Source organism: Tachypleus tridentatus, chromosome 12, assembly GCF_004210375.1.
Source record: "Tachypleus tridentatus isolate NWPU-2018 chromosome 12, ASM421037v1, whole genome shotgun sequence".
Lineage (NCBI taxonomy): Eukaryota > Metazoa > Arthropoda > Merostomata > Xiphosura > Limulidae > Tachypleus > Tachypleus tridentatus.
Window position 1 is genome coordinate 82,461,054 of NC_134836.1, and position 21,601 is coordinate 82,482,654.

The following is a 21,601-nucleotide window of genomic DNA, read 5'->3' on the forward strand; positions in this document are numbered from 1 at the left end:
GTAATGAAAATACTTTATTGTAAATGTACGATGCTTACAATAAAGTTTTTCAATACCCAGTCAAGCCATCTCAAAACTTTAGTATAAAATATGACTATTAAAGAAAAAAACATGATAATTTCATACTTGTGATATTGAAAGTTATGTAGTAAGTGCAGAATCATTTTGAAATATTATTTTAATATCTTCCAACCTAGAATAAAATAAAAAATAAGAAGATTCGTAACTTATTATACCTCTGTTCAGATAAGAGCATCTATCTAGAGTAAAGACTGATTTTGAAAAGTATTATTTTGGTGTTTGTGAAATTAACTGTTTTTATCGTTTTTAGTAAATGTTCCTTGTATTTTATGTGAGAACAGTGAAACAGCATGAATGTCGGAATCCAATAAAAGTGATCTATATATAACATCATGTATCTAACAAAAACATAATTTTAACTAACCAAAAAACTGAAACTACTTGATTACTCACTCCTTTTTAAATATTTTTACCTAAATGCACAAGTAGCATGTCTTGCAATAAAATATACTACTCTGCTAGAGGGTCAATGAAAGCAAAAGACGTATATCTGTCAATTAGCAATAAATGAACTAAATATACTTAATATACAGCTCTTCGTTTAGGATTTCTTGAAGAATATAACAGATGTATCAAATTTGTTAAAGCTTTTGAAAAACAATTCTATATGAAGACAAAGCGTTAAGTGAAAAGTAATTTAAGATGTTAAAGAAATTAAAATAATATGCATAGCGTAATCATTTTGTTTCAGATTTCTTAAGTAAAAACTCTGTGAAATGTCTCTGAAATATATAATGAGAAACGTTAGTAACTTAGATGAGAAAACCTTTGTGTATTTTTGAAAGCTGTTGAAAAACCAACAAAGGAACCAACTCTAATGACATAATGTTCTACTATTATAGAACCAACTCTGATGAAGAAGTAAATGCCTGCCATCCGCAATCCGCTACATATAAGTTGAAGAATCTTGGTAACACAAGAATGAATAAATTTACTTTCAACCTAGTATTATTCTATAACAATTACATCTAAGGTCAATCTACAGAAATTAATGTCGGGCCTTCTTTACTACATTTTACACGCCGGTTGTGGCATATTTACTAAAAATGAAATAATATACTCAACCACAAATAATGTATTTGCATATAAGTCCGTTACGAAATATATGTTAACTAGCGTATAGCCCATCGAAAATGATGGAGCAAATAATACCTCCGCCAGCTATAGCTCCACATTTCATAGCTAACTGAAATAAATAAATTTTGTGAAATCAAACTTCACCTACAAAAAGACAGAAAAGTGCAATCAATAAAGTCAGGCCTTGGTAAATTCCTGTGCGAGCCGATATGAATTACGATTATTCTAAAAATGAGTTCGTGGCAAATTCACAAAAGAATTATTGGTAGAAATCACTTAAATTTCTAAGATATAGAAAAGTCTGTGTATTTTCGTAATACCGCGATGCAACAATGGTTTTTATGTGTCTTCGCTTAGCAACACAAGTATAGCCCACCATTGTTGTTAGTCTATTTTCTAAAAGCATAAAAAAATATAGACAACAAAACTGGAAATATAGCTCTTCATTTTTTAATTTTAAGTCTGTTGATTAGAGAGGTTTGTTTTTACTTAAAATGTTGGTGATTTGTTGTTGGTGTAAGAGCTTAGTTAAGAAACTCTATAACTTTATAATTAAATCGATATTTTTTACCCTCGTGATAAATTGTATACACTTGTTGATCCTCACTACGTTTATACAGGATGTTCGGAAAGTCACTGTATATGTACATGATTTCAAAACTACACAGTGACTTTCCGAACACCCTGTATTTCAAGCTGATTATACCAACACTCACTAAACTTATAAGGTTTCACGACATACATCATCCCTCACAGACCCCTTGCACCCCTGTCACTAAAATAATGATGAATGGCTCATAATCGAACTTTTCCGTCTGTATAAATGCATTTGGGCTTTCATGACTCCTCCACTGACTTTTATATAGGTTAGATACTTACAAGAGTTTAGCCTTAACCAGCTTATTTAGTTGCTTATCGCTGATAACTTTAAAAATATACTATCTTAGAATTAAGAGAGCTTATCGACTGCAGTATCTTTGACGAGAAATTTGAAACTGGTTTCATTAAACGATTCTACCGTATATTAGAACATATACATACTTAGTTGAGATTTACAATTTCAATTGATTCTGCTCCTTCTAATAATTGTAGCCTAAGTTCGTTTTATGTTTTACCTTATTTGTACTTGTGTTAAAAGATGCAATTGTTATTCTAGATTTTTCCTTTTGTCCAAGAACGTGGGATGGTTGGCTTTGTTGGCCGGATACACAGACAGGCGTTCTTGCGAAACAGCCCTGTCCTAGTCATATTTATTGGAGTGGTAATCCTCCGAGCTGTCCAAGTAAGTCACAAAAATAAGTTCTTTCTGGTACTGATTAAAGGAATATAAAAACATTTAATTTAAAGATAAATAGAGAAGTAAAATAATTAATCTTCTTAATTGTTTGAAATAGTTAAATACTGAACAATTGGAAGGATTGAAGAGCACCTAAAAATAAAAGTGAAGTTCAAGAAATGTTTATTTATTTTCACTTTAATTAGAATTAATATTGGTTTATTACTCGTTTGCTAGTTTCATCTCTTATGAGTTTGCAGTTTAAATAATCTTTAAACACCTTTTCATATTACAGGATACGCAGAAAAAAAGTGTTTGCTAAACAGCACGTGGTTTCAAAAGTTTCCAGGAAAAGAATGGAGTGACTATAGAAAATGTGGTATATTGAAGGTAAACTCAGAGCAACATAACTCTTAGCTATAACAAATGTTAGATTGCTATAAATCATCACCAGCTCTAATACTTTCTTTAAACTTGACAGAAATATTGTACATGAATGAACAAACTTAGCGTTCCGGAAACTGTTTAATTTCGAAGTCTAAGTTCAAAAAAGGTCCAGTTTGACCAACGTGTTTTATTGGGCTATATTAGTTTCGGATAATTTTACTCCTCATCAGTAACCCTGAACTAAAGTTAATCAAGGGATAAACTGGACCTGTATAACATTGAAAAAGTATCAAACATATGTTAGTGTGAATATATTTCGTAGTCATTATGAGAAAAACTTATACACCAGATAGGTGAAGCGATGAAAAAGTGTCATTGGCCACTCTTCAGTTCTTCGGTATATTGGCCTGGCATGGGCTAGCGCGTAAGGCGTGCGACTCGTAATCCGAGGGTTCGCGCCCGCGTCGCGCCAAACATGTTCGCCCTCCCAGCCGTGGGGGCGTTATAATGTGACGGTCAATCCCACTATTCGTTGGTAAATGGGTAGCCCAAGAGTTGGCGGTGGGTGGTGATGACTAGCTGCCTTCCCTCTGGTCTTACACTGCTAAATTAGGGACGACTAGCACAGATAGCTCTCGAGTAGCTTTGTGCGAAACTCAAAAACAAACAAACACAATTCTCCGGTATAAGCTAGTATAACCCAGTAACACCCGTTAATCAAAGTTTAGATTGAACTGAACCTTCATTGAACTTAGCTTTTGAAATTGAACCATTTTCGGAGCATTAAGTTTACCTCTTATATCTACTATTGTGCAGCTTTATAATGAGAAGAACTGAACAGTGATCAATAACACTTTTTCGTTATTTCATCTATCCACTGTTTAGGTTTTTCTCATAATGAGTAGAAAAACATATTCACACCAACAGTATGTTTGAGCACTGCACATTGAATATAAAAAATAGCTGAGGTAATCATTCTTCAAGCTTCTTTCTATCAAAACCAATAAAATTAATTTTCAAAACACACTTAATCACCATAAAGTCTGTGACCTTAAAAGTTAAACGTTAATTTTAGTATTAGCCTCAGAATATTATAATTGAGTATAAAAGCAAATTACTTAATTACAAATATAAATTGGCAAACAATGACTTATAAGCATAATGAGAGTGTGTGTATGTTTTTATAGCAAAGCCGGGCTATCTGCTGAGTCCACCGAGGGGAAACGAATCGCTGATTTTAGCGTTATAAATCCGTAGACTTACACCTGTCGCAGTAGGAAACAAACATAATGAAGAGGTTTATTTTTTGTCGAAATACGTTTTATTATGCTTATAAATCTTGCTTGTCAATTGATTATCATAACGTAATTCTTAACAAAAGAACACTTGATATATTAATGAAAACTTCTAATGTTATTTACGAAATAAATAAAAAAGTAGGAGATTGCTTTACAGCTCTTTGTTAGTACGCAAAGAAAATGGAAAAAAATTCCTACTTATAATGTTTCTTAGTTAATATTTCTTTAGATGATGTTATAAACTGATCTAGTTATTACAAAGGTATAAAATTTTAGGGCAGTAGAATTGCCTTATGATACTTGCTTTATATATTAACTTTGTTATGCATGAATGGTCTTTAACTTAACATAATTAAAATTAATGTGCACTTTGGTATAACTACTCAAAAATAAAATTAATGTGCACTTTGGTGTAACTACTCAAAAATAACATTTACTTTAACGTTGAAATCTTAGCATCGTACTGTTGATTCTCTTAATTTGTTTGGTACCTTTATGGATTTAGTCATATCTAATTACTTTCTTATGTTCTATGTACAAACTATTTTCGTAGTCATAAAATAATATAATGAGAAAAAAAATAGTAAAAATCGTTTGTTTGTTTGGGAATTTCGCACAAAGCTACTCGAGGGCAACTGTGCTAGCCGTCCCTAATTTAGCAGTGTAAGACTAGAGGGAAGGCAGCTAGTCATCACCACCCATCGCCAACTCTTGGGCTACTCTTTACCAACGAATAGTGGGATTGACCGTCACATTATACACCCCCACGGCTGGGAGGGCGAGCATGTTTAGCGCGACGCGGGCGCGAACCCGCGAATTACGAATCGCACGCCTTACGCGCTAGGCCATGCCGGGCCTGTAAAAATTGTTATAGGTGTGTAGGTTGTTTAATAGCCACATAAAATATTGGATTTAAATCTGAAGGATGTTTGGAGATTTTGAAATGTTATATGCACAACATCGTATTTTTGGGATGTGTAATCAAAACAAAACATATCAACACCTATCATTTGACTAACTTAAACAGAAAGTCACAGCTCTTTTGTCTGGAGCTAAAATACTCCATTTTTTTAATTTCATTCATAAGTTTCTCATTCGTGTAAACAGTGTTTGGCTATCAGGTAAGGATATTAAAATTAAAATATTCTGTAGTAACAATTTTATTAATTGTTTTCGTTCAATAGATGGTTAAAGAACGGACATATGTCCTCATCGGTTCTTTTGTCGTTTCTGTGATAACTTTGATTCCAACTCTTGTCATCTTTTTCGCCTACAGGTAGGTAAAACTTTAAATATTGGTATCCTTAAATAAGAAGTGCATATGCCTATTGGTTACCATGCCAAAATTGTAACTTAGATAACTGACAGGTCGCGGTCTGTTACTTTACATATGCGTTACATAGTTTGGTACCATGGATGAGTTATAAGAATATTAGTCAGACATATAAAAATCTCCCAAAATTTGCTGGTGGTACTGTTGGCCAATTTCTTTCCCTCTAGTTTATAACTTCAAAGATATGAAAATATATTTCCTTGTTAGCTTTTAGTGGAAATTCTGAAAGTGGTTGAAAATCTGTATTTCTGTCTAATCTTTGTTTTACGTGATTTTGAAAAGCGTAGCGAGTATCTTCACGTATCTTTAAATTATTAAATAGACCCATGCTTATTAGCCAGTTAAATTAGAGCGCATGGCATTTTCCAGGCAGCATTATGCTATAAAATTTTTAAATTTCTCTTTACGTGTTCGTATATTATTATACATATATAATGTGTTCATTCTGTGATAAGATAAAAACAAATACATTAATAGACATATATATTGTGCTTTGTTATTATAGCTTCAGTTGTGTTTGTATTTTAAGTTCCAGAGAAATATTTCATTCAAAATTGAGTATTATTTAACACAACCTATTAACTGATCTAAGTTGTGGGTAAGTATGCTGGTACTGAATGTTTGTAATTCCTATCAGTTGTCTGTTTGTTGACATGTTTTTAATTACAGACAGTTTCACCTACCAAAGTATATTATGCACAAGAACTTGTTTACCTCGCTATTATTGAATGCTGTGGTCGTCATTGTTTTCAACTCTGTTTTTAAACTGCAAGAACTACATTTAAACAGCGAAGCCAACGACTCCCTGCTAAATAATAATGGCGTAAGAGCAGTTTGTTTTCTCTCGAAAACTATTCTTCCAGCTTAGATCAAGTAATCTAACTAGTATCTTAATCAGTTTTGTTTTCCAGAAGGAAATATAATTTATTATATTAATTTACTCAATCACTAAGTAAAATATACATATCCTTTTCAAACAAAATGTGATTTTAATTATTCCAAAAACTACTATTTAAAAATATTTTATTTTGCATATATTATCTAAAGGTAATAAAAGGTTACTCGAGTTCCTTATTTTTACTTGTTTCATTATGTTATATCTGAGTAATAACAAAGTGCTAAAGATTAACTGTTTACACGTATTTTAATGTTATGGCTGGTTTTTTTCTTCATTTTTGCAGATGATATAGCTGATTATCTTAAATATGTAAATACAGACCGTGGATGTATAGTTATATAATGAAGTTTTTTAAATATTTTCTGGTGCATATATAAAGTAATGAAATAATGCGTTTTTGCTTATTTTTAATAATCTACATACGTGTGATTTACAATAATGCGAGTTAAAGAATGCTCATCAACTGAGCTGTTTAACTGCCTTGAGGGCCCATTCTTAAACGAAATTGTGTTCCTCAAATATATATGCAAAAACGGCTCGTTTGGGTTGAGAAAATATTTTACTTAGAAAAGCGAACAACGTTTAGACCTTCTTCGGACATCGTCAGGTTCACAAATAAAAAAAGAGGTAACTGACCTGAAGCTGACCACATGTTTGGAAGGGGTTGTGTAACTGAGTGTCGGAATGTAGAGGGCGGTGTTCTAACATGTGGTCAGCTTCCGGTCAGTTACCTCTTTTTTTATTTGTGAACCTGACGATGTCCGAAGAAGGTCTAAACGTTGTTCGCTTTTCTAAGTAAAATATTTTCTCAACCCAAACGAGCCGTTTTTGCATATATATTTCTCTAGTGGGTTTTCTCGACGTCACTGATTCCTCAAGGATTAAATACGACGAGGTGAACAATATTGTCACCAGACAACGAATATTCAACATTTGAATATAATGATGATTTTTGTCATCTTCCCCAGTTAAATATTGCAATAATTTAAACACTAAATTTATAAAATTAAAATTTATTATTATTTCTACAATATAATAGCCAAAACCTACAAGATGACTTATAAGTACAACATTAAGATGAATTTGATTTTACCTGACTGATATGTTTAGATTATATAGTAGAAAAACTTCCACTAAAGCTAGCTGAAGAAATGTCCCCCACTGATACAGCAGTAAGTTTACAGATTAACAACTCTAAAACCAGGGGTTCGATTCCCCTCGATGGACTCAGCAGGTAGCCCAATGTGGCTTTGCTATACAAAAACACACATACACACAGCTGGAGATATAATATTAAAAACTAAAATACTGAAAAATGAACAGTTTAGCACCACCAATGTGGTCTTCTGTTGGAACAGCAGTAAGTATATGGATTTATAACGATAAAATTAAGGGTTTGATTCCCTTCGGTAGACAAAGCAGGTAGCCCGATGTGGCGTTGATACCAATAACACATAGCAGAAGTTTAAATGAACACATAAATAGCAATATAATATACTTTTGAAATGAAAATCTACTTTTCTTAGCTAATTAACAGAGAGTGCGACGTTATTAGCTCAGGGAATACAGATCAGTTTCTTAATTATACAATAAACTTTATTAATTATAATTAGTGTTTTTCATTCATTTGACTGCGTTGCATTTTTTAAACTGTATTAAACAATACTGTATTTAATCAACTTAGTTAATTGTATGCAGAGTACTACTGTCATCAGAAATAATGTTATGCTAATGAGATCTGATAGAGATGAAATTCTAATATTAAGTAGCTATTGTAAATTTAACTTTTTCTCGCTGATCATGTCATAATATTATCTGAGCTTCTTCAGTCAGTTAATACATCAGTAAGTAGTCAGTGAAAGATCCACTAGATGATGTTAGTTTGGAGTGTAATAATGTTTTTCTTTTCTTTAAAGCTTGTGTTATTAAATTTATTTTTGGTTTGAATTGTTGTCCATATTTTGTATGAAACTGTGTGTTCGGAAAAGCATGAAAAGCCAAAGTATCTTTAATGTATTATGAGGCCACCACGCGAGTACAGCGGTAAATCTACTGATTTGCAATGCTTTAATCAGCGATTCGGTTCCCTGCGGTGGGCTTAGCAAATAGCTTTATGTGGCTTTGCTATAACAAAATATACATGCAGGCATCATGATAAGAATAACGTTTATTCACGGATTTAGTGAATAAATTATTCACTATTTAATGTTTTTTGTCTCTAATCATTTTTTTTCGATTTATCCGAAATTGTACTTTTATGTTAAACTTTTACTTTACTTTGTTTTATAAGTAGGTTGTATTTTTTGTTTTATATAAATTATGTTTCATTTTGTTTTACAAAGGAAGAAATTGATTTTTCTCGATCGCTAACCAGATAGTCAACAGATTAAACCAAATATATAAATACATTAACTAATATCAAAGAGCATTTATGAGTAAACATAAAATTCTCTGGTCTTAATTTAAAAACAACACATTTAAAGGAAATTGAATAGTTTTCTAGTAATTCATTTTAAATATCTAATTTGTAAAATAGAATAAGTAGATTTATAAAATCCTAACTGTAGATTTAACGTTCAACTGATGTGAAATGCACGATAATAGAAAATAATCAAATAATGCAATTAAAAACAACTTTGTCATTCTAGAGTGGCTGTAAAATACTTCTGATCTTAACTAAGTACTTCAGAATGACGACATACATGTGGATGTTCTGTGAAGGTTTTTATCTTCATAAGCTAATTGTAGCTGCCTTTGCTAAAAAGACGAATATGATTGTATTCTATGTCACTGGATGGGGTAAGTTATTTAAAACATGTTTTAATAATAACTAATAAAAAGTTAAAGCAATATGCATACATGCACATTTTATGAATTTCTTAAATATATGAAATATTTGCAAAAAGTGTCGTTCTTATGACTATTTCACCAAAATGTTTTGTGTCAATAGTCAATTGTGTCATTTCTCTATACTCTCGTGAGACCAAATTGTATATCATTACGTGAACGAAAAAAAGCTGTAAATTACTGTGTAGATCAAAATATAATTTTTACGTTATTTGGACCCTAATCATGTGTATATAACTAATTCTCTTTTAGCAAGGGCTAAATAATATGGATTAAGTATGTCCTGTTTTATAGTTTTATAGACGAAATTCCTGACATATAATTTTTTAAACCTCTCCATCGATCTTCTGACTAAGTATAAACTAATGTAACTCGCCTGATCTGTAACAGTTACAAATGTTTAGACAAGATAAGGTTTGGCCGATATTCTGAGTGGTGAAGTGCATACTTCTTAGTTTTTATCTTAGTTCAGAAACACCTTGGACATTGGAATTCATGTAATGAAAAAAATCACGGTAAAAGAATGTAGAATGTCTGACACACAGTTCACCGGAAAAACGCAATGCACTAGATTTCAGGAGCTCGGATGTTGTTGTAAATTGCATGAAAGTCTGGCTACTTACAAGTCTATATATCTTTCTGTTCGTCCATAAGAAATACGCATGTTTTAAAAAAACGTCTTATTTATGCTTGCCGTCTTCATGCTGCTATTTGTATTCCAAGTGTCCACAGCAAACATACGTTTAACTTACATTCATATAGTTATTTATTTTGTCTGCAGTTTTGCCAGCACTTATAGTGGGGATTTACGGTATTTTACGGAAAACATTAAAGGACGAAAGGTAAGAAAATAAACATTTATCTGGACATGCTTGTAAATTATTAAATAGTTAATACAATCAAGAATATGAAAACTATATATTAAATCCTTGCATTTATTAGTCTAAACAAAATATTTTAAAACATCATCTAGTGTATGTGTTCTCCTCCCAATGCTTTATTAAAATATTTAAAATATAGTCGGAAATTAGTTTTCTTTAATTCACTATGCATCTAAGTCTAAGCAAAATGAAAATTCCTACCTTATAATTCTTTATTATATTCGTCATGCTAAATATTTTGTTGTAACACATGCCATCGTTTCATTTTACATGTGTAAACATGGTGATCGTGCAATAATAAATCTAATAACCGTAGTAAAGTTGTAATTTTGTGAAAGTAAAAGTACATCAAGCAAACATTTTGTTTATTGCTAAAATATGAAACTAGTTACATTAACTAAAGAAAAGTTAGGTGGCACAACTGATATAAATAATTCCAAAGAAAAGAGATCGTGACAAAGCTCTTAAAACTTGTACTGTGAAAGAGAAAATGTAGCAAAAATGATAATAGAAAGAGGAAATTGAGTCAGTTTTAGTCTCTTACAGGTATATTATATATTTTTATATTTGAGATAATATTATGTTTCAGCTGCATTTGCTAATAATTTAGTTATTTTTAAATATGTTTTAAATGTTAATTAAAATATTTAAAAAGTAAAACAGAGTTAAACAAGATAGTGCATTCCTATCGTTGTTTCTATTTCTTTGTTTTTGTAAACTCGCTGGTTTATCTTCAAGGTGCTGGTCCCAGTCTCTAGAGCCATATGAATGGATACTTACTGCACCAAATTTGTTGAGTTTAGTGGTAAGAACTTACTATGCATTATTCTGCAGTTAATGTTTTGCTGAATTATTCGTGATTTTCGTTGTTTGTCATTGACTGGTTACCTATTCTGGGGTTGGTGTAGAATTTTGAAGACTTTTATAGAGCAAATACGCTTTTCTTTTCTGAAAAGTTATATTCACCTTGAAAAGTTCATATATCTTTTAAGCGCATGTAAGGGACAAACTTATATTTACCTTGAAAAAGTTCGTGTCCCTTTTAACACGTGTTTAACTAGTTCGTAAGTAGATGATAAACTTATATCCATCTTAAAAAACTCTTGTAGTTTTGTGTTCGTGTGTGTGTGTGTAATTGGCTCATAAATAAGAAATCTAGGGTAATATAGAATACTTTGAAAAAGATCAGTAAATTTCATATTGCGACATTTTACTAACTCAAGTATTATTTTCATGTTTGTATCAATACTTATCGTCATTCAAAAATGGAACATAATCGCTAATAACATAGTTGAAAAAGTTTCTCGGTGGCTCATGGGTACGTTTGAGAGCTTATAACACTAAACATTAAGTTTCTATAGTCCCGTGTTGCCCTGCACTTAACAACAAAACAGTAAGTTGGAAAACGTTGTTAGTGAACAAAGAAATAAAAGAACATTGAATACTTTATACAAACGGCTTACTTAAAGATAAAGTTGATTTTAGGACAACCAAGCAGCGTTGTTTGTGATCATCAAAAAGTATTAAACTCGTTGTTTAGAAGATAAAACACAACCCGCGTTTTAAAGTAATTGTAACATGTCTCCAGATTGTTAACTTCAACTTTCTCAGTTACTAATACGTTTCAATAAATACATTACATTAAGATCTACATGTATAAATACATGTAGATCTTATTAACTTCTATGTTAAAACAAAAGACATTAACCAAACGTTATTTATCTTCTCGCTCAAAGCCTGAACGTAACGTTTAAACAGTTATATTCTGATCAACTTTCACAAACAAATAATCAAAGTCACATATTTAAGTTGTTTTGAAATGTAATAGCTCAAAGCGTTTTTTGTTTGTTGTGAATGTCGCACAAAAGTACACGAAGGTTATCTGCATTAACCGTCACTAATTTAGCAGTGAAAAACGAGAGGCAGCTAGTCTTCATCACCCACCGCCAAATCTTGGGCTACTCTTTTACCAAGGAATAGTGGGATTAACCATTACATTATAACATCCTCACCGCTTAAATGCCAAGTGCGTTTGGTGGAACGTGGATTCGAATTCGTAACCCTCGGATTGTGAATCAAGCGCCTTAACCATCTTGCCATGCTGGACCTGCTCTGAAAGGAATATAATTTTGATCTTAAATGTTTGAACTACTAATAAGTTTGACTTTCAGTATAAATAAAGGAATGATCATAGCTTAATCACTTTTGTATAAATATATTTATATGATTAATTATTTTAGTGCGTTTTGATCAAAGTAAAACCATGATGCAGACTTGTAATTTCTTTATTAAATGTAAAATGAAATCAATTAATTCTCTTATCGGTATGATTTGCAATTTATGTATAGCCCTCACCAAACGACCATGATAATGTTCTAATAAAATATAAAATAGAATTTCAAAATGTTAAGTTAGAGCTTCAATTTACATATCTATTATCTAAGTTAGTTTTCAAGTCTTCAGCAAAATAAAGAAGTTTGTTTTTTATCACATGTAAAAAAAACTAATGTATCAAAGTCAGAAGCATGTTGAAGTTTAATAATACTACACTCAATTACAGCTTAACCTGTTGTTCTTGTGTAACATCATCAGAGTGTTGGTTATGAAAATGAGAGCAGTTCAGACCAATGAGCTTAACCAGTACAGGTAAACCATTCTTTACACGATTAAATAAACAGACAGAGAAAAACATAAGTAGGCAATATTTTTACAATATTAGGAGTAATATAAATGTTATCTAACATACCATTGAACTATAGTTGCTTTTGGTTTTTAATATTTTCTTGCTCAATTTTATCTAACCTAAAATGACGAACATTGCACAATGGATTAAGTAAAATTATTTAGCTCTTAATAATTTTCTAAGTTTATCACATATGTTAGTATATTTTACATAATTGCTCCAAGGGCAGCTCTGAAAGATTAAGTTGGTTTTACAAATTTGTTTAGTTCAATCTAAAACGTTTCAGGACAGCTGTGAAAGCAACGATGGCTCTATTTCCACTATTTGGCGTTCATCTCTTCTTGGTGAGTTTTACTCCTCAGTCGATGGAATGCGAAGCTCTAAATATTTACTACTATTTCCAGCACAGTATCGACGGCTTACAGGCAAGTGTGGAATTAAATGTAATTCCAATTATCATATCAATTATTTACAAAAAAAATCTTCGATAATATTCTTTCGCACTTCGTAATGACAAGAAACCCACTTGAAGTAAAAATGTATTCTCAAGACGGCTGGTATGGGTATTAAAAATGTAATTAGAATAAGGTAGAGAACAGCGTTTCGACCTTCTTAGGTCATCTTCAGGTTAACATGTTCAGGTTTCGTAAGTTTAATGACGTTTCTGATTGAAACTAAAGAAGTAAGAAAATTGGAAAAAAAATTTAAATTGCAATTCAACAACAATAGTTCGGCTTGTGTTTTCAGTGTACATTATAAAGTCGTTTTATATTACATTATTAACCTACATTATTAACACTTTTACTGACAAGGAAAGAACAACGTTTCGACCTTCCTACGCCATCTTCAGATTAACAAAGAGAGACTTTGAATGTGACCGTTGACGGACACTTGTCTCAGGGACGATAGTATAAATGGATACGGGATTGTAGGAGGCGTTGCAGTTGGATGTTAGGTTATTAATTAGTATAGGTATAAAGGTGTCCCTTTATACTGGTCTAATTTTGGTTTTAGTTGCTGTATAAGTAGGGCTTCTTTGATTTTGCGTTTGTTTATATTTGTTTTCCTACTTTGCATCTGAGAGTTTTCTATAGTTATTTTGTGTTTATTTGATTTGTAGTGTTCAAAAACGTGTGAAGGTGTTTCTTGTTTCTTCAATATATAGTCGTGGCAGTTGTTGCATTGTATTTTATAAATTATGTTGATGTTATGTTGTCAGTGTAGTTTTTACATAGTATGGACTTTAGTTTTGTAACTTTTTTGAATAAATTTGGTGTTTACTGGAATGTTGTATTTTATTATAAGTTTTTTTCCAAGTGTTAGTTATTTTTTCGCTGATATCGGGAACATATGGTGTGCAGCAGTATAAGGTCTTGTAGTTTGTTGTATCTTGGCACTTGTTGTTTCTTTGTTGTTGGTCTAGGTGTGTGCGTATAATTTTTTCCACGGGTTTTTGAGGAAATTTGTTAATCTGAAGATGATTTAGGAAGGTCGAAACGTTGTTCTCTCCTTTTCAGTAAAAGTGTTAATACCCATACCAGCCGTTCTGAGATACATTTTTATTTCAAGTGGGTTTCTCGTCATCAAGAATTACTTCACCACGGCGATTACACGAGAAGTGCAAGTCTTTTGTGTTATCTGTTTAAACTCCATTATGCTTGAACTTACCTATAGTACGCCATTGTTAACCGTACACGCTTGTGCAATCCTAACGAAACTAAAAAACTTAAAGCGAAAAATCATCAATAGAAGAAATTACATTTATTTCATCCAACAGTGAGGAAAGGAAAAACTAATTCCTAATTTTGTGGAGATAAAACTATCGCAGAATTTTACCCATTGTACAAATATTATCCATAATTTAAAGAAAAAACTACTAAAAGCCATGTTAAGCTCGAAATATAAACTAAATGATCTACAATCAGTGATGTCGAGAAAACCCTCTTGTAGAGAAATATATATGCAAAAACGGCTCGTTTGGGTTGAAAAAATATTTTACATAGAAGAGTGAACAACGGTCAGTTACCTCTTTCTTTGTGAACACAGCTCTTCTGTGTAAAATATTTTCTCAACCCAAACGAGCCGTTTTTGGATATATAAAGGATCTACAGGAAAAAAAAAAACATTAATCTAGGCTATCAAATGGCCTGCTGCATTCAACCAGACATTTATGGACTCATACAATGCAACATCAATCAACTCAATAGTAAGAACGACAAGGAAAAGAAGGCCCTCCACAACAAGAAACTAGATAAATTAAGGCGTCAACAACAAAAAGACGCCAACATGATGACCCCCAACAAACCTTGTAATTAACAGATATGACCAAAAATTAAGCAACGAAGAAATATATCTACTCAACAAAGAACTTAACTTTGCAGTAACACCTAGAAATATTCTATCCATCGAAATGAAAGTCTGCTGAAAGACCTCGCTAGAGGACTGGTGATCCACCCTAGACCAACTGAAACACCAACAAAACAACGACCAGGAAGAAGATAACTTCCACAACAATTCCACCAACAGCCAACAACCTATCTTTTCAGGTAGTACTGAAAACATCCCATTTCCCTGAAACACCTAAAACAGGATCTTAAACAACTTTTTCAAAGAATTTTCACACAAAACTATCAACATAATTTCACAGAAAAGAAATCTAAAAAAACAACCTCACGCAAAAAATATATTAATTTTATAAACAACTTAAAACAAGACAACAACATCAAAATTCTAAAACCAGATAAAGGCAATGCTATAATTCTAACGAACAAAAATGAATACATTCAAAAATGAACAACATCTTGTCAGATACAAACAAATTTAAACTACTAAACACAAATCTAACAAAAACACATGAAAACCAGTTAAACAAAATATTAGTACAAATGAAAAACAAACACAATATCAGAAAACATTTATTCTTATCTACAAAAACCTACTCTCGCACACCACAACTATACGGCACCCCCAAACCTCACAAACCTGATTCTCCACTACGACCCATAATGTCGACCTGCAAATAATTTAACTACAGCTTCGGTAAATACACAGCGTGGGCATTTTTAAATATGTAACGTCAACCGGCTCCTTTTTCAAAGATTTTTTCAACTATAAATATATTCTTAATCAATTAAATCATAAAGTCTTAATGGCCAGTTTTGATGTCATTTCCCTCTTCACAGAAGTCCCAACGACTGAAGCCTGTAAGATAGCTTTAGAACTTTATATCAAAGATCCCAACCCATTGATACACATCCCTAGCAACCAATTTGCAACCTTTATAAAATTCACTACCACCAAAACTAATTTTATGTTCAGTAACCAAAACTACCTACAAATAAATGGCCTAAGTATGGCGAATCCCGTGTCACCAGTTCTCGCCAACATTTTTATGACACAGATTGAATCACAAACGATCAATTCAGCCTTACACTCACCACTATATTGGTACATGTATGTTGATGATACAATTGCTGGATTCACATCTACAGAACACACACTTAGTTTTTTTAATCACGTTAACTTGATACATCCCAACATCAAGTTCACCTATGAACAGGGTCAAAACTAACCAAATGGCACTTATTAACTCAAAATCACTAGAACTGATACACAATTTAAAACAGAAATCTACAGAAGAATCACCCATATCAGATCATACATTCCCTGGGCCTCAGCACATAAAACAAAACAAAAACTCAAGATGTTAAGAAATCAAATAAACACAGCCACAAAGCTATGCTCACCTCATAATATTAACGATGAAATCAACAAAATAAAATAACACTTCGCCAACAGCAACAAATTTCCTCAAAAATCTGTGGAAAAATTATACACACACACCTAGACTAACAACAAACAAACAACAATAAATCCCATGATACAACGAACTACAAGACCTTATACTGCTGCACACCACATGTTCCCGGTATCAGCGAAAAAATAACCAACATTTGGAAAAAAACTTATAACAAAACACAACATTCCAGTAAACACTAAATTTATTTAAAAACTAGGTACAAAACTAAAGTCCATACTATGAAAAACTATACTGACAAACATAACACCAACATAATTTATAAAATTCATTGCAACAACTGCCACGACTTCTATTTGGAGAAACAAGCAGAAAAATGGAAACCAGATTAAAAAAAAAACACCTTCACACGTTTTTGAACACTACAAATCAAATAAACACAAAATAACCATAGAAAACTCCCAGATGCAAAGTAGAAAAACAAATATAAACAAACGCAAAATCAAAGAAGCCCTACTTATACAGCAACTATAACCAAAATTAGACCAGTATAAAGGGACATCTTCATACCTGTACTAATTAATAACCTAACATCCAACTGCAACGCGTCCTAAAATCCGGCACCAGTTTACACTCTCATTCCTAAGACATGTGTCCGTCAACAGTCACATTCAAACACTCTTTTTGTTAACCTGAAGATGACCTAGGAACGTCGAAACGTTGTTCTCTCCTCATCAGTAAAAGTGTTCTGAGATACATTTTGAAACATACTCTAGTTTAGTTTTCCCTGTAGAGATATTTTTGCACATAATATTTTGGTATTTTAATTTGAAAGAGTATATTTACTATTAATGTCGTTTCTTATTTCTTAAGCGTTACCCATTTTTCACATTTCAAAACATGACACAGAAACGTGGGTGAAAATATAATGTGTCTTTAGCAGAGTATATAAATAAATTAGTGAAAAGTGCAGCATTGTCAAGTTAAGAGTTATAAATGTTCAAGCATCATATTATCAGCATTTGTTATTTGTATAATTAAAACATTTTTATTATCATGAACAGCATTGTCAGATCAAGAAGATGGCACAAACTTATTCTTTATATCTTTTAATTATTTTAGCCATAGCCCACTCTGCGGTGCAGCGGTAAGTCTGAAGACTTATAATGCTAAAAATTGGGTTTCGACATCTATAGTGAATCACCACCAATAATTCATTGTACAACTTTGTATTCCTCAAAAAAATAAACTTTTAAATTTCACTCCTTCTTAAAACACAAGTTATAAGTTCAACACAAACATTATTCTTAAGTTTATCATCTGAGGTGACCCCAGTGGCTCAGCGATATGTCTACGGACTTACAACGCTAAAAACCAGGTTTCAATACCCGTGGTGGGCAGAGCACAGATAGCCTATTGCGTAGCTTTGTGCTTAATTCAAAACAACATCATGTGAGGTATTTTAAGATGTTACCGATAATAATGTGTAACTTAGAAACGTTGCTAGAAAACAATACTAATGACTAAGCAATTTTCTAAAGAAAAGTTCTAAAAATCAGTATTCAGCAAAAATAACAATATTCATACCTGCTGATACTTTTATCTACAGTACTCTTTAAAAATTCTGAGTGTTTTTAAAATGATTACTCTTGTTTAAATTAAATGACTTTTTTTTTCTAGGGATTTCTAGTGGCTTTAATATTTTGCTACCTAAACAGAGAGGTAATATCTTACAACTTATTAAATTTGTGTTACTTTTGTTCTATTTTAAAAGCCATAAGGAGAACATAGAAATATAAGTTTGTTGTTGCTAGCCTTATTAATAAAAAAACTTTAAAAAATTTCATTGCTGATTTCATGCGTAGATAATTTTTTCTTTAAGAGGTTGATATTGTGATTTATACAGCATTTTTGCTAGTCCCCTAGTACTTGTGAAAATAGAGCATCTTCAGAATAAATATATTTAATGTGAAAAAAAAATGATCTTCTTTCGTTTCTGTAAATAAATACTCAATAAAACTTCGTTACTAACACCGTACTTTATACTAAAATGTGCCTAGTATATAAAGTTACTAATGAAGGGCTACATGATACAACATGATTAAAAACATAAAATTTTATCGAACAGACATATTTCGAGAGTTCCAATTTGTAGTCGTGAGAGTTAAATAAATAATAAGGATAGTAAATTTAAATGTTTTCAGTAAATGTAGTATGAAGTTTCCATTTTCAATTTCAATTTTTGTTGTTTTATAGTAGTTATTTAATAAAATTTAATAAAAATAGTACATTTGTATCTGTTTGATATAAGTTTTAATAAGTGTATTTTAATTTTGTTTTCTATAGTTATTCAATTTCAATAAAAATTACATTTGTATTGTTTGATATAAGTTTTAATGGTAGTTATTTCAATTTCAATTTTGTTGTTTTATGGTAGTTATTTTAAAATTTAATAAAAATAGTACATTTGTATCTGTTTGATATTAATGTGTATATAAGTTTTCAATTTTGTTGTTTTATGGTAGTTATTTAATAAAATTTAATAAAAATAGTACATTTGTATCTGTTTGATATAAGTTTTAATAAGTGTAGTATGAAGTTTCTATTTTCAATTTCAATTTTTCTTGTTTTATGGTAAAGGTATTTAATAAAATTTAATAAAAATAGCACATTTGTATCTGTTTGATATAAGTGGATGAAACAGAGATTTCAGTAAATTTTATTTTGCACCTTAGATTAACCAATGGCGAAAGATTCAGAGATTTCCAGATAAAGTTTTGTAATTTACTGAAGTTGAAACATTTCATATGTTTTTCAAAGACAATCTTTTAAGCTTCGCACCAACGTTTTATAGGAAACTATTTTAACCCGTCCTCGTGAAAAAAAAAAGACAAAACCAGTCTCTTTCTTTAATTTTGACATGAGATTAAATAGAAAGGTAATAAGTCAAAACTCTCGAGAATATGCTCTTGCATCAAAAATGCGTTACTCGAACAAAATAAAATATTGATTAACTTTGAGACGCAATATGTTTTTCGTGTACTATTTATAGGCTTTTTATTAACTATAAAGAAGCATACACAATAATAATAACATGTTAATATATATATATATATATATATATATAAAGAAGATACAATCAGTTTACTGTTATGATGTTCTTACACATAGCAAAGTTACGTGACATGTATATTTTGCAGGTTTTGGATGTACTCAAAAAATCCTACATACGGTATAAAAGGCGCCAACAAACTTCTGGTCGTATGGCTGTTCCTCTGAAGAAGTCTAAATTATCGATGTCGACTCATGTATCTTATGTTCAGTCACAGTAACAGATGATGGGCCTGGAAAAAAAACATAACAAACTAGACTCTAGTTTGTAACAAACTGGCATATCTATTATATTGAGTTGGTCAAAATATTCTGCCAGTAAAGTTATAAATAAAGCGATCTTTTCTTTCCAGATAATAATAAAAAAGGTTTTATTTCAGCCAACAGCTCCTGTACTGCTAGCCCTAATAAAGCCACAGTGGCAAAACTTTGGCAAAAATAAAGTTTTTATTATTATTATCGCAAAATAAAGGTAATTTTTATTAATGTTATTGTCAAATTGCTTATACCTCATTAGTGTGCCCTACAAATTCTGAAAAAGGCCAAAATATTTCTTTCAAAAATTATAAATCGAAAAAAAATGTTTCAAGTCTTTATGTGTTTGGCTTAATTACAACTTTCCTAAAATGTATTTATTTATTATTTGACAAAAACACTGTCCTTTAGCCTTTATTAAAATAATTGTTTTCCATTATGTTTATTGTGTGTTATTTAACAGTTACATTCAGGAGATGTTTCAAAGAAACACGGTTATAATCGTTATATGGTTGTAATATTATAACCACTGATGTAAAACAGTTACTATTGAGTAACTGAATTGATAATTTTTGCTTTGAAATTAAAATGTATATAAATACCTGGAAAAATCGTATATTTAATAATTAACTTTGCTATTTTACATAATGAGTAAATGAATGGATAACTAGATTACATCAAAATCCATGTAAACAAAATTACTTCATTTAATTGATAAGGAAATGGAGATGATGAAGGCATCATAATTTCAATGAACTTTTCTAAATAGAAAACAAAATTATGTTGAAAAAAGTAATAAGATCTTTGTTGATAAATATCAACCAATAAATATATTTTAAATCGCTACAAAGTACATTGTTTAAAACTAAACTATTTCACTTTATTATTTTCATAAAGAATTATAACTTTCATTACAGAAAAATATTCAAAGCAAAGTAAGAAACTGATATAAACACAGCCTCAGTACGGAAATAGTTATCTTACTGGTAATAACGTAATAGTGAAAAAAATTGTTTGTTTTGAATTTCGCACAAAACTACTCGAGGGCTATCTATGCTAGCCGTCCCTAATTTAGCAGTGTAAGACTAGAGGGAAGGCAGCTAGTCATCACCACCCACCGCCAACTCTTGGGCTACTCTTTTACCAACGAATAGTGGGATTGACCGTCACATTATAACGACCCCACTGCTGAAACAAACAATTGGTTTATGACACTACTTGATAGACCTGCGTAATTTTTCGAAATAATTTACTACATTCTAATTGCTTCGGTTAGTTCTACTTTCCAAATGATAAAAACAGTCACGTTTCATTCATTTTGGTACTTTCCATATTCTTGGTAATATCACATAACTGCTTTAAATATCTTTTTCAGAAAAAAAATAAGATTTATGCTTTCATAAACTTATTAATACCCCATGTCCTTGGAACGCTCTTTGACAACAAAGTAGTATTAAAGTATTATTAAAAGAAATTATATTGTTAAAGCTTATATTAGACTGCTTTCAGTATTTTCTGTCTCATCACAGTACGAAGAAATCAACAAACTGCTTCATGGTAGGTGACGATGGGTTACTGCTTAGTTGTATTCTTTGTCTAATGACCACAATATTTTTTAAATATTATTTTAGCAATAAAATATGCAAGTCTGGAGGGAGGAATATTTATCACTTTGTATGAACATACATTTCGAAGAATGCTTTAATCAACTGCTATA

At 31.2% G+C, this 21,601-nt stretch overlaps 1 protein-coding gene across 1 annotated transcript in view; it reads left to right on the forward strand.

The window, feature by feature from the left end:
* The window catches only part of LOC143233817 (calcitonin gene-related peptide type 1 receptor-like), a 31,393-nt gene extending 10,976 nt beyond the window's left edge, over positions 1-20,417 (forward strand). Inside the window, exons 5-15 of the mRNA XM_076470532.1 lie at positions 2,315-2,440; positions 2,730-2,824; positions 5,304-5,395; positions 6,122-6,275; positions 8,999-9,149; positions 9,979-10,039; positions 10,817-10,883; positions 12,639-12,724; positions 13,048-13,186; positions 18,199-18,240; positions 19,719-20,417. Of these exons, the coding sequence (XP_076326647.1) occupies positions 2,315-2,440; positions 2,730-2,824; positions 5,304-5,395; positions 6,122-6,275; positions 8,999-9,149; positions 9,979-10,039; positions 10,817-10,883; positions 12,639-12,724; positions 13,048-13,186; positions 18,199-18,240; positions 19,719-19,850 (1,145 nt within the window). The 3' untranslated portion in view covers positions 19,851-20,417. The remainder of the gene's footprint in view (positions 1-2,314; positions 2,441-2,729; positions 2,825-5,303; positions 5,396-6,121; positions 6,276-8,998; positions 9,150-9,978; positions 10,040-10,816; positions 10,884-12,638; positions 12,725-13,047; positions 13,187-18,198; positions 18,241-19,718) is intronic.
* The last annotated feature ends 1,184 nt before the right edge of the window (positions 20,418-21,601 follow it).